Raw genomic sequence first — 16,407 nt, 5'->3', positions numbered from 1 at the left:
GTTTCAGAGTAGCAGCTGTGTTAGTCTGTATTCGCAAAAAGAAAAGGAGTACTTGTGGCACCTTAGAGACTAACAAATTTATTAGAGCATAAGCTTTTGTGAGCTACAGCTCACTTCATCGGATGCATTTGGTGGAAAAAACAGAGGAGAGATTTATATACACACACACAGAGAACATGAAACAATGGGTTTATCATACACAGTGTAAGGAGAGTGATCACTTAAGATAAGCCATCACCAGCAGCGGGGCCGGGGAGGGGGGTGGGGGGGAAAGGAAAACCTTTCATGGTGACAAGCAAGGTAGGCTAATTCCAGCAGTTAACAAGAATATCAGAGGAACAGTGCGGGGTGGGGTGGGAGGGAGAAATACCATGAGGAAATAGTTTTACTTTGTGTAATGACTCATCCATTCCCAGTCTCTATTCAAGCCTAAGTTAATTGTATCCAGTTTGCAAATTAATTCCAATTCAGCAGTCTCTCGTTGGAGTCTGTTTTTGAAGCTTTTTTGTTGAAGGATAGCCACTCTTAGGTCTGTGATCGAGTGATCAGAGAGATTGAAGTGTTCTCCAACTGGTTTTTGAATGTTATAATTCTTGACGTCTGATTTATGTCCATTCATTCTTTTACGTAGAGACTGTCCAGTTTGGCCAATGTACATGGCAGAGGGGCATTGCTGGCACATGATGGCATATATCACATTGGTAGATGCGCAGGTGAACGAGCCTCTGATAGTGTGGCTGATGTGATTAGGCCCTATGATGGTATCCCCTGAATAGATATGCGGACAGAGTTGGCAATGGGCTTTGTTGCAAAGATAGGTTCCTGGGTTACAGAGTAGCAGCCGTGTTAGTCTGTATTCGCAAAAAGAAAAGGAGTACTTTTGGCACCTTAGAGACTAACAAATTTATTAGAGCATAAGCTTTCGTGAGCTACAGGTCACTTCATCTGATGCAGTGAGCTGTAGCTCACGAAAGCTTATGCTCTAATAAATTTGTTAGTCTCTTAGGTGCCACAAGTACTCTTTTTCTTTTTGCGAATACAGACTAACAGGGCTGCTACTCTGAAACCTGTCATTATTTCCCCATGGTATTTCTCCCTCCCACCCCACCCCACCCCCCACTGTTCCTCTGATATTCTTGTTAACTGCTGGAATTAGCCTACCTTGCTTGTCACCATGAAAGGTTTACCTTTCCGCCCCCCCCCTCCCGCTGCTGGTGATGGCTTATCTTAAGTGATCACTCTCCTTACAGTTTCAGAGTAGCAGCCGTGTTAGTCTGTATTCGCAAAAAGAAAAGGAGTAACAGACTCCAACGAGAGACTGCTGATTTGGAATTAATTTGCAAACTGGATACAATTAACTTAGGCTTGAATAGAGACTGGGAATGGATGAGTCATTACACAAAGTAAAACTATTTCCCCATGGTATTTCTCCCTCCCACCCCCCCCCACTGTTCCTCTGATATTCTTTTCAGAGTAGAGCTCTGTTTTTTCCACCAAATGCATCCGATGAAGTGAGCTGTAGCTCACGAAAGCTTATGCTCTAATAAATATGTTAGTCTCTAAGGTGCCACAAGTACTCCTTTTCTTTTTCTGATATTCTTGTTAACTGCTGGAATTAGCCTACCTTGCTTGTCACCATGAAAGGTTTTCCTCCTTTTCCCCCCCTGCTGCTGGTGATGGCTTATCTTAAGTGATCACTCTCCTTACAGTGTGTATGATAAACCCATTGTTTCATGTTCTCTGTGTGTGTGTATATCAATCTCCCCTCTGTTTTTTCCACCAAAGGCATCCGATGAAGTGAGCTGTAGCTCACGAAAGCTTATGCTCTAATAAATTTGTTAGTCTCTAAGGTGCCAGAAGTACTCATTAACACATTTATGTGAGCGTAAGCTTTCGTGAGCTACAGCTCACTTCATTGGACATTGTTTCATGTTCTCTGTTTATATAAATCTCCCCACTGTATTTTCCACCAAATGCATCCGATGAAGTGAGCTGTAGCTCACAAAAGCTTATGCTCAAATAAATTTGTTCGTCTCTAAGGTGCCACAAGTCCTCCATTTCTTTTTGCGAATACAGACTAACACGGCTGCTACTCTGACAACACATTGGGCTGTTCCCAACCTGCCTGTACAACACCCCCGTGGAAGGTGGGCTTGGTGCATGGGATCCTGGGAACGTCCCTCCCTCTGTCCCTGCAGGAGAGTCCCCAGAGGGGGGGTGTCAGATTAGGGAGAGCAGACAGCAAGTGTGAAAAATGGGGACAGGGAGTGTGTGTGTGTGTGCAGGGGGGCGGTAATAGGTGCCTATATAAGACAAAGCCCCGAATATCGCGACTGTCCCTATAAAATCAGGACATCTGGTCACCCTGTGTCACATCCTCACCGGGCACTACCTTGATCTTCTGCAATCGGCGGTGTCACGGGTTTCCAACAACAAACCATTGAGCTCGTCCAGAAACCAGGCCACAGGCACAGCTCGCCCCAGGGGCAGACAGGGCTCCCCGTGTCTGATGGGAGCAGCTGGCTGGCAGTTAACAGCGGCGATGCTCAAGCACGAAGAGCCTCGGCGTGTGCGAAGGGGCGCGGGTGGATGCGCTCCCAGCGCGGGCCGGGGCAGACTCCAAGAACCGGCCCCGACGGAACCCGGCACACGTGCCCTGCGCCCCGCCCACTCTAGGTGGCGCTGTTCCCGCGCCGGCCGGCTCCTGTGACCCCCCTCTCTTTGCAGGTGCGGGCGGGGGGGGGGCGCCGACTCCCGGCATGCACTCTGCCTCTCCGGCGTGCGCGCGCCGCCCAGCCCCAGCCGCAGCCGCGAGCGAGGCGGCGCCGGGACTCTGCCCAGCCCGCAGCGGGAGCGGAGCTCGGCCGGGCCGGGCCCGCTGCAGAAGCCCCGCCCGGGGGGGCCATGGCCGAGCGGGCCGCTGCCCAGGTAAGGGCCCGGCGGGCGGGGGAGCCGCGGGCCGCGGCGGCTGCTCCCCGCCCGGCCCGGGAGCCGGGCCGCGGGGAGCGCGGTGCTGCCCGGCCGGGCTGGGGCGGCCGGTCCCGGGCAGCAGCGGGGGTGGCTGCGGCTGGGAGCCGGGACCGGGGCTTTGGTGCTTCCCCCGCTGCAGGCACCGGCGGCCCCGCTCGGCACGAATACCCTGGCCCAGGGATCGGGTTTGTGCCAGGTACTGCCCGGGATTTGCTCTGCACGGGGGCGACAGAGGCTTTTGGAGAATCTGCCCGGAGGAGCCGCGGAGGCGCTTGCGGGCTGCGCGCTCGGTGCCGCCGGTGCAGGAGCGGGACCCGGTCTGGCCAGCGAGTGTGTTTCCCCAGCGTCCCGGGCGGTGCTCCGCTCCGCTGGACAAACCGTAAATCGCGGGCCCGGTCAGGAGCCTTCGACCCCCAGAGTCCTGCTGAAGCCTGGGCATCTCCGTGGGGGTGCCAGGGTCATCCTCTGTGGATTCAGTTGTAGGCTTGGGACCTGATTTTGAGACCTGACTAGTGAGTGTAACAAGGAGAAGGGAAGGGATATGGGGCTCTCACAGCAATAGGGTTGGTTTCAGAGTAGCAGCCGTGTTAGTCTGTATTCCCAAAAAGAAAAGGAGGACTTGTGGCACCTTAGAGACTAACACATTTATTTGAGCATAAGCTTTCGTGAGCTACAGCTCACTTCATCGGATGCATTTGGTGGAAAAAACAGAGGAGAGATTTATATACACACACACAGAGAACATGAAACAATGGGTTTATCATACACACTGTAAGGAGAGTGATCACTTAAGATAAGCCATCACCAGCAGCGGGGGAGGGGGGGGGAAGGAGGAAAACCTTTCATGGTGACAAGCAAGGTAGGCTAATTCCAGCAGTTAACAAGAACATCAGAGGAACAGTGGGGGGTGGGGTGGGAGGGAGAAATACCATGGGGAAATAGTTTTACTTTGTGTAATGACTCATCCATTCCCAGTCTCTATTCAAGCCTAAGTTAATTGTATCCAGTTTGCAAATTGATTCCAATTCAGCAGTCTCTCATTGGAGTCTGTTTTTGAAGCTTTTTTGTTGAAGTATAGCCACTCTTAGGTCTGTGATCGAGTGACCAGAGAGATTGAAGTGTTCTCCAACTGGTTTTTGAATAAAGAAAAGGAGGACTTGTGGCACCTTAGAGACTAACAAATTTATTAGAGCATAAGCTTTCGTGAGCACAGCTCACTTCATCGGATGCATTTGGTGGAAAAAACAGAGGGGAGATTTATATACACACGCACAGAGAACATGAAACAATGGGTTTATCATACACACTGTAAGGAGAGTGATCACTTAAGATAAGCCATCACCAACAGCAGGGGGGGGAAGGAGGAAAACCTTTCATGGTGACAAGCAAGGTAGGCTAATTCCAGCAGTTAACAAGAATATCAGAGGAACAGTGGGGGGTGGGGTGGGAGGGAGAAATACCATGGGGAAATAGTTTTACTTTGTGTAATGACTCATCCATTCCCAGTCTCTATTCAAGCCTAAGTTAATTGTATCCAGTTTGCAAATTAATTCCAATTCAGCAGTCTCTCGCTGGAGTCTGTTTTTGAAGCTTTTTTGTTGAAGTATAGCCACTCTTAGGTCTGTAATCGAGTGACCAGAGAGATTGAAGTGTTCTCCAACTGGTTTTTGAATAACAAATTTATTAGAGCATAAGCTTTCATGAGCTACAGCTCACTTCATCGGATGCATTTGGTGGATGAAGTGAGCTGTAGCTCACGAAAGCTTATGCTCTAATAAATTTGTTAGTCTCTAAGGTGCCACAAGTACTCCTTTTCTTTTTGCGAATACAGACTAACACGGCTGCTACTCTGAAACCTGGTTTTTGAATGTTATAATTCTTGACGTCTGATTTGTGTCCATTCATTCTTTTACGTAGAGACTGTCCAGTTTGGCCAATGTACATGGCAGAGGGGCATTGCTGGCACGTGATGGCATCTATCACATTGGTCGATGCGCAGGTGAACGAGCCTCTGATAGTGTGGCTGATGTGATTAGGCCCTATGATGGTGTCCCCTGAATAGATATGTGGACAGAGTTGGCCACGGGCTTTGTTGCAAGAATAGGTTCCTGGGTTGGTGGTTCTGTTGTGTGGTGTGTGGTTGCTGGTGAGTATTTGCTTCAGGTTGGGGGGCTGTCTGTAAGCAAGGACTGGCCTGTCTCCCAAGATCTGTGAGAGTGATGGGTCGTCCTTCAGGATAGGTTGTAGATCCTTGATGATGCGTTGGAGAGGTTTTAGTTGGGGGCTGAAGGTGATGGCTAGTGGCGTTCTGTTATTTTCTTTGTTGGGCCTGTTCTGTAGTAGGTGACTTCTGGGTACTCTTCTGGCTCTGTCACTCTGTTTCTTCACTTCAGCAGGTGGGTATTGTAGTTGTAGGAATGCATGATAGAGATCTTGTAGGTGTTTGTCTCTATCCGAGGGGTTGGAACAAATGCGGTTATATCGTAGAGCTTGGCTGTAGACAATGGATCGTGTGGTATAAACACCACTCTATATCGGAAACCTACTGACCGCTGTTCCTACCTACATCCCTCTAGCTTTCGTTCAGATCATACCACACGATCCATTGTCTACAGCCAAGCTCTACAATTAACTTAGGCTTGAATAGAGACTGGGAATGGATGAGTCATTACACAAAGTAAAACTATTTCCCCATGTTGTTTCTCCACCCCACCCCCCACTGTTCCTCAGATGTTCTTGTTAACTGCTGAAAATAGCCTACCTTGCTTGTCACCATGAAAGGTTTTCCTCCTTCCCCCGCTCCCCCACCTCCGCAGTGCTGGTGATGGCTCATCTTAAGTGATCACTCTCCTTACAGTGTGTATGATAAAAACCCATTGTTTCATGTTCTCTGTGTGTGTGTATAAATCTCCCCACTCTATTTTCCACCAAATGCATCCAATGAAGTGAGCTGTAGCTCACGAAAGCTTATGCTAAAATAAATTTTAGTCTCTAAGGTGCCCCAACTACTCTTTTTCTTTTAGCATTAGGATTATCTATCAGTCAGCCAGTTAGTCCCTGATCCTGCACAGTGTTCCTTGGTGATGGACCTTCTGCGCTCATCCCTAGTCCTGTTGATTTCAGTGGGGGCACTGCACAGGGTGCTGCCCACACAGAGCAGCCTGCAGGATTTGGGTATTGGATATATGCATATTCTGGTGGTTAAGTTAAGTTTTTATTTTTTTTATAAAACATTACTATTGTTGCGTTTCTTTTTGTGGGCATTGTGGAAGAAGTGAGTCTTAGGGAGGGGTTTGAATGAAGTGTGTGTTTCAGCTTTCCAGACAAGAATTGGTCAGGCCAGAATATTCTAAAGAAAGAAAATAGCAGGATTGCTGTAGTGAATTTAGCAAATTAGTGGCAGCTCTGTTGATGTAACCTGTGGGTCAAGTCCCAGATCAATGTATTATAAACCTCTAAACATTGCTTATAGTGAAAATCTTATCAGAACTTTTGACTCTTCTATCCGGACTAGAACTGCAGAGTACTCAAAAGTTTGCCTTAATAGGGTTTATGTGAAGATTTTCTTTCACATGACTCCATATGAAATTCCCATCCCAAATTTTGTTTTGTTAAAGACTAACAGATTTATTTGGGCATAAGCTTTCATGGGTAAAAACCCCACTTCTTTAGATGCATGGCATGAAAATTACCGATGCAGGCAAAAATATACGTTGGCGCATGAAGAGAAGGGAGTTACCTTACAAATGGAGAACCAATGTTGAAGGCCAATTTAGACAGAATTGATGTGGTCCACTCCCAATAATTGATGAGGAGGTGTCAATACCAAGAGACAGAAAATTGGGGACAACTTGTAACTTTAAGTCAGCGGCACTGCTATGGGTACCCGCATGGCCCCATAGTATGCCAACATTTTTATGGCTGACTTAGAGCAACGCTTCCTCAGCTCTCGTCCCCTAGCACCGCTCCTCTACTTATGCTACATTGATGACATCTTCATCATATGGACCCATGGGAAGGAGGCCCTTGAAGAATTCCACTTGGATTTCAACAATTTCCACCCTGCCATCAACCTCAGCCTGGACCAGTCCACACGAGATCCATTTCCTGGACACTACAGTGCAAATAAGTGATGGTCCCATAAACACCACCCTATACGGAAATCTACTGACCACTATACTTATCTACATGCCTCCAGCTTTCATCCAGACCACACCACACCACACGATCCATTGTCTATAGCTAAGCCCTAAGATTCAACCGCATTTGCTCCAATCCCTCAGACAAACACCTACAATATCTCTATGAAGCATTCTCAAAACTACAGTACCCACCTGGGGAAGTGAGGAAACAGATTGCCAGAGCGAGATGGGTCCCCAGAAGTCACCTACTACAGGACAGGCCCAACAAGGAAAATAACTGAACACCACTGGCCATCACATACAGCCCCTAGCTAAGACCTCTCCAGCGCATCATCAACAATCTACAACCTATCCTGGAAAACGATCCCCCACTCTCACAGGCCTTGGGAGGCAGGCCAATCCTTGCTTACAGATAGCCCCCCAACCTGAAGCAAATGCTCACCAGCAACTATACACCACACCACAGAAACACTAACCCAGGAACCAATCCCTGTAACAAACCCAGTTGCCTTCTCTGTCCCCATACCTACTCTAGCAACACTGTGATAGGACCCAATCTCACCATCAGAGGCTCATTCACCTGCACATCTGCTAATGTGATATATATGGCATTATGTGCCAGCAATGCCCCTCTGCCCTGTACATTGGCCAAACTGGACAGTCTTTATGTGAAAGGATAAATGGACACAAATCGGACCTCAGGAATGGTAATGTACAAAAGCCAGTAGGAGAACACTTCAGTCTCCCTGTACACTCAATAACAGATTTAAAAGTAGCCATTCTTCAACAAAAAACCTTCAAAAACAGACTTCAAAGAGAAACTGCAGAACTACAATCCATTTGCAAACTTAACACCATCAATTTGGCCTTGAACAGGGACTGGGAGTGGCTGGCTCCTTACAAAAGCAATTTTCATAGATTCATGGATACTAAGGTCAGAAAGGACCATTCTGATCATCTAGTCTGACCTCTTGCACAACGGAGGCCACAGAATTTCACCCACCCACTCCTACGAGAAACCTCACCTATGGCTGAGCTATTGAAGTCCTCAAATCGTGGTTTAAAGACTTCAAGGAGCAGAGAATCCTCCCTCAAATGACCCGTGCCCCATGCTACAGAGGAAGGTGAAAAACCTCCAGGGCCTCTTCCAATCTGCCCTGGAGGAAAATTCCTTCCTGACCCCAAATATGTCAATCGGCTAAACCCTGAGCATATGGGCAAGATTCACCAGCCAGATACTACAGAAAATTCTTTCCTGGTAACTCAGATCCCATCCATCTAATATCCCATCTCAGGGGATTAGGCCTATTTACCCTGAATATTTAAAGATCAATTACTTACCAAAATCCCATTATCCCATCATACCATCTCCTCCATAAACTTATCAAGTAGAATCTTAAAACCCAGATAGACCTTTTGCCCCACTGCTTCCCTTGGAAGGCTATTCCAAAACTTCACTCCTCTGATGGTTAGAAACCTTTGTCTAATTTCAAGTCTAAACTTCCTGGTGGCCAGTTTATACCCATTTGTTCTTGTGTCCACATTGGTGCTGAGCTTAAATAATTCCTCTCCCTCTCCTGTATTTATCCCTCTGATATATTTATAGAGGGCAATTGTATCTCCCCTCAACCTTCTTTTAGTTAGGCTAAACAAGCTAAGCTCCTTGAGTCTCCTTTCATAAGACAAGTTTTCCATTCCTCGGATCATCCTAGTAGCCCTTCTCTGTACCTGCTCTCCCTCTCTTGATATTGACACCTCCATCAATTATTTGGAGTGGACCACATCCACCCTGATTGAATTGGCCCTGTCAACCTTGGTTCTCCACTTGTAAGGTAACTCCCTTCTCTTCATGTGCCAATATATATTATTTATGCCCGTATCTGTAATTTTCACTCTATTCATCTGAAGTGGATTTTTTACCCACGAAAACGTATGCCCAAATAAATCTGTTAGTGTTTAAGCTGCCACCAGGCTCCTTTTTGTTTTTGTGGATACAGACTAATTTGGCTACTCCTCTAAATCTCGTTTTGAGTGTCAAACAGACCCAAAGCCTCAAATCAAATCTCAGTAGTAACCAGAGTTTTGCTTGGCTCTGTTGCAAACTGTCCCAGGTGTGTTAGCAAGGCTTATGAACCTTAGTGGTGCATATCATCTGAGTTTTCACTTCGTAATAATCCCAGCACAGATGGGTTGGTGTGGTGATGTTTGCTTTGTATTACAATAATGCCCGAAGGCCCCAACCAAGATCAGAGCTTCAATGTGCTCAGCCTATACAAACCCATAGTAAAAGACAGTCGTTGCGCCGAAGAGCTAACCATGTAGACGAGAAGCAGGCACAGAGAGGTGAAATTACATATCACGTGTTACAACACAGATCAGTGGCAGAGGTGGGAATAGAACCCAGGTCTCCTGACTACCAGTCCACTAGATCATATATTGGTTTTGTTGGGACTGTTTTGCACAACTCTAAATTTGACCCTGTTAAAAACAAAGATCTAATCGCAAGGTTTGAGCAGCCTGTAGCACATGATCTACTTCTTTGTTGTTTCTCTTTGTAGCTTATTTTGCTAGTTGGGAACATAAACCCAGCTCTCTTTAATTTTTGTCCTTGCAAACAGGCATCAGAATGGGACACAGAGGTACAAGCTCCCCTTATCCCAGACGTAAGTTTTGTGAAAGAAACCCAACTGCAGACTGCGGCTATTTCCTTGTGGACTGTGGTAGCTGCTGTTCAAGCGGTGGAGAGGAAAGTGGAATCTCATGCTATGCGATTGCTGAATTTGGAGCGGAGATCAGGGACAGCTGAGAAGAAATTTGTGGACTGTGAGAAAACAGTGGTAGAGTTTGGTAACCAATTGGAAAGTAAGTGGGCTGTGCTGGGAACTCTGATCCAGGAGTATGGGCTGCTGCAGAGAAGACTGGAGAACATGGAGAACCTGCTGAAAAATAGGAACTTCTGGATCCTAAGAATTCCCCCTGCTAGTAAAGAAGACCCAAAGGTAACAGTAACCCATCTAGTACTTTTGTATAAAACTAATATATACTGTATCGGAGAAGTTTTTATGTCCCTATAAATCACCATTGTAAAATAGGTTGGCTGGAAGGAGCAGTCTGACTGGCTGCTAGCTGTGTTGCTTATAAAGCAAATTCTTGATCCACAAGATATGTGAAAGCAATTATGAAATGTATATCCATGTTGCACTGCCCTACTCCAGTGTATCATGCATCATGTGAGCATTCAGGTGCAGTCTAGCGAACAGTTCAATATAAATAAAAGAGAGAAATCTCTTTTATAAAAAAAAAAAAAGACCAAGAAATTTCATATAAAAATCCCTATGTTAAAATAATATTATGCTTCCAAAGTGAAACACTTAAGTCTGGAAATGCCAAAATCCGTTGCTCCCCTAAACTTAACTCTGCTTCTTTATCCATATGCGTTACAGTACAGTCCCTATGTGGGCATGATTACATGCTGTTTTCCATGGGACCCTAGACCCCTGCCTCACATAATAAAGTTGGGCACTATCTAGTGCGATGTTTATCCCAGACTTTATCAGGCCGTGACCCCCTTTGGGTTCACCTTTGTTAATGCGACATGCCCCCGCCCCCAGTAATTAGCATTCAGGATAGATTTGCACAAAGAAAAACTCCATCTTAACAGCCTGTTTGAAAACTGTTGGTGGATAGCCAGGCCCAAATTAACCAATGCATACTCGCACAGGGTCTCTGTTTTGGGGGGCCCTGACCACTGGACCGTAATAAGGGATAGGCAACTGGCAGCCCGGGCGGGGGGCACATGAAACCTGTCAGATCATTTTATTTGACCTGCCACCGTGTGTGCAGAAAGGGGAAGACTTTGCCCCCTCCGCCTTCCTCATCTCACCAGTTGCTCCTGTGCCCTCCATGTGGGACTAGTGACCAGCTGCTGGCCATTAAAGGCATGCTGCCCCTACTGCTATGAGAGCATTTTATGGCTCTGGTAGAAGATGGTGCTGCCTAGCTGCCCAAAGAGCTGGTTGCTTCAAAGCTCTCTTTCATTTCAGAGGCTACACCTGCAAACATAACCTTCTTTTAACAAAAAGAAAAGGAGTACTTGTGGCACCTTAGAGACTAACAAATTTATTAGAGCATAAGCTTTCGTGAGCTACAGCTCACTTCATCGGATGCATTTTCCACCAAATGCATCCGATGAAGTGAGCTGTAGCTCACGAAAGCTTATGCTCTAATAAATTTGTTAGTCTCTAAGGTGCCACAAGTACTCCTTTTCTTTTTGCGAATACAGACTAACACGGCTGCTACTCTGAAACCTTCTTTTAACAAAGCTTTTTGGGTGGGATATTGGATGCTTGCAAATTTTAGGTGCATTTTTCAACGTACCTTCAACCAGCTGAGTAATGCTGTTTTCCAGGATAAGTGCATGGCTTAAAACTTAGATTTTTATTTTTTAAAATTTTTAAGAGAAGTAAACCATAACCTCTTACTGGAAGTCTCCCAAACTTTAAGAAATATAATCTATAGATCTGACTTTCTGAATCAGGACCATCTAAACAATTTCTATTAAGTTGAAAAAAAAAATATATTTTGCGGACATAGGTATATTAACCAAGCAAAGGACAGATGACAATGAATACAATGTACTGTTAGTCATTATGATCCATAGCCAGGCATTCATCTGTTTGAATAGATTTCCTCCCCATTTAAATATTTATTTTAAATCTGTTTTTATATAAATTATATATTTTACTTTTATTATAAATTATAGTTTTCTACATTGTTTATAAAAGATAATGGTCTTATTGCTCTCTTCAGAGGCATGTCACTTTCTACAGGGAGAGCTGATGGACCAGTTTCTGTTGTAAAACTGGAATGACTCCATTGACTTCACTGACTACTCCAGATTCTGCTGCAAGTGAAAGCAGGATCTGGCCCAAAGTCCCATACTGTGAAAAACCACTATGTTTGGGATAGCTTCCAGTCTACAGCTTTTACCAGTTGTCTTTCCACAAACTCCGAACAAGAATAGTGTTTGAGCTGTACCGTTGTTCCAGTACAGTATCTGAGAACAATGGAATAATACTTGATTCTAGAACATATTATTAAAAATAGGGCAAAATTACCATGTGCAGTTAGTCACCTCTTGGTCCATAGCCTCTCCAGCACTTCAGAAATTGAGTGATCCATGTTAAATAGCCTAGTTACAAGTAATATGTGTTCTGTAAAGGGTTTTTGGGCCATTAGATTAGATGCATAGTGAAGTAATCTTACTGAGAGGGGCTTGGATTCCAGGGTGATGTGTGGTATAAATACTCAAGACAAATGTTTGTATAGTGCATGCAGTGTTCTTCAGTACTGGATAAAGCAAAGTAGATTTTTGACGTGTAGCGATGTCAGCACTAGGGGGCTGGTTAGCAAGCAGAAGTGAAAGGCATTTTTAAATAATACCTTTAACAGTCACTAAATGTATACAGATCCTCTTGAAATCAAAGGCCATAACTACATGCTCCTGACTTCTAAAATGCTTTGTCTATTTTTTTTAAATGTCAAATCAACTTTAAAGTTTCTGTGGGAATACTATTTAAAATGTTTTCCATATAAACATGACTAATCCACTCCCACTGCCTCCCAACTCAGTGCCATTGTCACTCATACTATACCTGATCTGGAGAGACCACCTCTAAGGGTGAGCAAATAGTTCACTTTCTAAGCCCATTCCAGTTTCAATGCAGAGACTTCTAGCAAGGCCATCATTTGGTGCCAGTTTTCATGATGTTTATTCTGGAGTAGACACCTGTTGACTGGACATGGGACGGAGACCCACCTGCTTATATACTGACCCATGGGCAGTCATCCCAAAGCTAAATTTCTGCAATTTCCAACCCATTTTTCTGTTATACAAGGTGAAAGGATAGCTGGTGTCAGGAGGCGATAGCAGCAGAAGGTGCTGAGTGTGTGACACTTGTGATTTCAGGTCCCAATGGCGTTTGATGATGTCTCAATCCAAATTCCCCGGGAGAAGTGGGAGAATTTGGAAGAGTGGCAGAAAGAGCTTTACAAGAATGTGATGAAGGGCAACTATGAGTCTTTGATCTCACTAGGTAAAGAGCAGTTTACACTTATTGGAGGCTTTGCAATCTGACTTGATGAATTTCTTCTATCCCAAGGCTGTTCTCAACTTCTTCTGATTTCTGGAGGATCAGCACCTATCTCAGACTCTGTGTGATAGACCAGCTCCACAAATCTTCCCAATTTCGAGAGATTTCAAAAAACTAACAGGGTTCCTGATCTCTCCACCTTCTGAGTTTTCTGGTACTGAGTTAATTGTGTTGGTGTAAGCTCAGGCCATGTCCAGAAACCTGACCTATTCATTGTGTGAAGGTGTTGCAAAATCTTTTGCATTAATGGCTGTCTCAAGGCTTCTGCCCATGTTATACTAGAAACACACATTTTTAAAATTAGGGCTCTGCAAAAGGTTCACACAAGAACCCTGAGCCACCTGATATTGGGGAGGACTGAGGTGCTGTTAATTTGTGGAAACCTGAGAGTGCCAGCAAGTTTTGAAGAAGTGATTACTAGGTCCTTGCTCTGGAAACTGTCCCTTGGTACAGACTGTCTTTCTGATTATTGACTTGTCTTGAATCCCCCTTTCTATGATGAGGATTATAGCAAGACAACTCTGGCAGTGTCTGGAGGAGCAAAGGAAATCTGAGCACAGGCACCTTTGTTTTAGACTGGCTCCTTAGTCAGTGATCTCTTCCTGAAAAGGAATGAAGATCCAAGTGTCTAGTCTGATTCTTTTAGATCTGTCAGATACCTTTGATACTGCCACCCTCACGGTATTCTTGACATGTCTGCATATCTTGCTGTGTGGATTGACAGCTGCTCATGAATGGTGACAGCTTTTTCTCTCAAGATATGCTGATGATGAGCTTTGGAGAAGTGTCCAACACATTTAGAGACCTTTCACTTCCTTTATATCCTATAGGTTGCCTTTATTCTCCAGCAGCACAGTAAAGCCCATCAGTCTGCACTTTGGGGTTGTGTGAGGGAACCCCCCATATCCTGTAAGGAGCTCCCATTTTCCAGCAGACATTTGCTCTTCTGCATGATCTTCGTTCACCATTTCTTACATCTGTGTAGATTACCTGTCTCTTCCAGAGAGGCAAGGAGGTTGGCTTAAAACCAGGAGAACCCCTTTAAAACTAAAATCAGTACTTACTATATCCTCAATACCTCTTTCCTCTGAACAGACCATGCAATTTCCAAGCCTGATATTTTATCGCGGATTGAACAAGGGGAAGAGCTCTGTGCTGGGGAGCTGCAGGACTTGGAAGTGAGAGAGATCCCTACAGAATCTAGCACAGGTGAGTAATAGACTGAAATGGAAAAGTGAGTGCAGTTAAAAGTAGAGAATTCCACCAAAGAATAGAAATATATGAGGAAAAACCACATGAGCTTGATATGTTTTAATTGATCATTTTCTTATCCTCATTGCAGATGTCATTCATGACTTTTCACCTGCCCAAGTTACTTCTGTCTCTGCCGGTCCCAGCACAGGTAATACATAAAATCCACTTTTCAGAGTAGCAGCCGTGTTAGTCTGTATTCGCAAAAAGAAAAGGAGGACTTGTGGCACCTTAGAGACTAACAAATTTATTAGAGCATAAGCTTTCGTGAGCTACAGCTCACTTCATCGGATGCATTTGGTGGAAAAAACAGAGGAGAGATTTATATACACACACACAGAGAACATGAAACAATGGGTTTATCATACACACTGTAAGGAGAGTGATCACTTAAGATAAGCCATCACCAACAGCAGGGGGGGGAAGGAGGAAAACCTTTCATGGTGACAAGCAAGGTAGGCTAATTCCAGCAGTTAACAAGAATATCGGAGGAACAGTGGGGGGTGGGGTGGGAGGGAGAAATACCATGGGGAAATAGTTTTACTTTGTGTAATGACTCATCCATTCCCAGTCTCTATTCAAGCCTAAGTTAATTGTATCCAGTTTGCAAATTAATTCCAATTCAGCAGTCTCTCCTTGGAGTCTGTTTTTGAAGCTTTTTTGTTGAAGTATAGCCACTCTTAGGTCTGTGATCGAGTGACCAGAGAGATTGAAGTGTTCTCCAACTGGTTTTTGAATGTTATAATTCTTGATGTCTGATTTGTGTCCATTCATTCTTTTATGTAGAGACTGTCCAGTTTGGCCAATGTACATGGCAGAGGGGCACTGATTGCAGTTAATGTTGAGAATCCTGTTCATGTAGTCACAGCTTAAATTCCTGTGAGCAGGTTCTTATTATCCTGCTCTTGCACCAATCTCTCCTTGTTCTGGCTCTTCAGAGTATTCTGATCATCTGATATATTCACCCCATATTTTTTAATTTCCATTTTAACGTGTGCACACTGTCAGACCGTGCATCTCTTCCAGCAAAGAAATAGTCAAATTCACCACTGGTATATGCTAATGCAACTCTCAGTGGAGTCGTGCCAGTTTGCTCCAACTGGATACTTGATCCATTGTGTTGGTTTCAGATCAGCTCTCAAATGCTGAATAAGATGTTCCATGGATTATACATAAACTGTGATGTCACCCTCTTTTCTCTGAACAGAATCTCCCATTTCTACCACGGACATTATCTCATGGATTAAACAAGAAGAGGAGCAGAGCATACGGGCTCAAGAGAATGCTAAGGAACAAGAAACGCATAGAAGTACCTGCACCAGTGAGTACAGGAGTGAAATAACTGAGGAACAGTGAGTTAATTGCCTGAGAGTTACTTTCCTGAGGTGGCTGGTCCCCTGGATTTGTTGGGAGGCCCAGGCAGAGCCATCTCTCTGTACATTTTGGGTTTAGAGTGTCATCCTGGAGGGAGGACATTCCCCATGGATGCAGCTCTAATGGAAAGACAGAGGCAGGGCTTTGCTAATGAGTCGGAGGTGAAGGGGCAGCTTTTAGATTTCCTGTGGGGTGCGGATGGAGAATCCACTCGAGAGGAAAGTTTTCAGCAGCTGTGTGGGCTAGAAACCCTAGTTGCCCAAGTGTAGAGAGAGTGGGGATATGAATAACTTTTCCTCTCCTCCTGGAAAGAGTGCCCATCTCTTGTGACTGATCTCCACAGAACTGGACTTGGTCTTCAGTTTCTTTGTTGTTAAAAATGGCCCAGAAGGCAGAGTATGGTGTAGAGAACCAGAAGGAGGCAGACTGCAATATGACTGATTTCCTCCAGTGTTGGGATTGAGGGCCCTGTAACATTCAGTTTTTATTTTTTTTTTAAATTTTAAAGGTGTTTTATT

General features: G+C 44.9%; 2 protein-coding genes across 2 annotated transcripts in view; one reads left to right on the top strand and one right to left on the bottom strand.

Moving 5' to 3' along the window:
* LOC119850703 overlaps positions 1-2,441 on the bottom strand; it is a 40,592-nt gene extending 38,151 nt beyond the window's left edge. Inside the window, 1 exon segment of the mRNA XM_043507139.1 lies at positions 2,383-2,441. Coding sequence (XP_043363074.1) covers positions 2,383-2,441 — 59 coding nt within the window.
* Positions 2,442-2,759: 318 nt separating this feature from the next.
* LOC119850702 (zinc finger protein 850-like) overlaps positions 2,760-16,407 on the top strand; it is a 32,257-nt gene continuing 18,609 nt past the window's right edge. Inside the window, exons 1-6 of the mRNA XM_038389125.2 lie at positions 2,760-2,928; positions 9,731-10,111; positions 13,081-13,207; positions 14,360-14,473; positions 14,607-14,666; positions 15,723-15,836. Of these exons, the coding sequence (XP_038245053.1) occupies positions 2,905-2,928; positions 9,731-10,111; positions 13,081-13,207; positions 14,360-14,473; positions 14,607-14,666; positions 15,723-15,836 (820 nt within the window). The 5' untranslated portion in view covers positions 2,760-2,904. The remainder of the gene's footprint in view (positions 2,929-9,730; positions 10,112-13,080; positions 13,208-14,359; positions 14,474-14,606; positions 14,667-15,722; positions 15,837-16,407) is intronic.

The sequence above is a fragment of the Dermochelys coriacea genome, chromosome 2 (assembly GCF_009764565.3).
Source record: "Dermochelys coriacea isolate rDerCor1 chromosome 2, rDerCor1.pri.v4, whole genome shotgun sequence".
NCBI lineage: Eukaryota > Metazoa > Chordata > Testudines > Dermochelyidae > Dermochelys > Dermochelys coriacea.
Note: the sequence above shows the minus strand (reverse complement) of the source record. Positions and strands in the feature narration are given on the sequence as shown.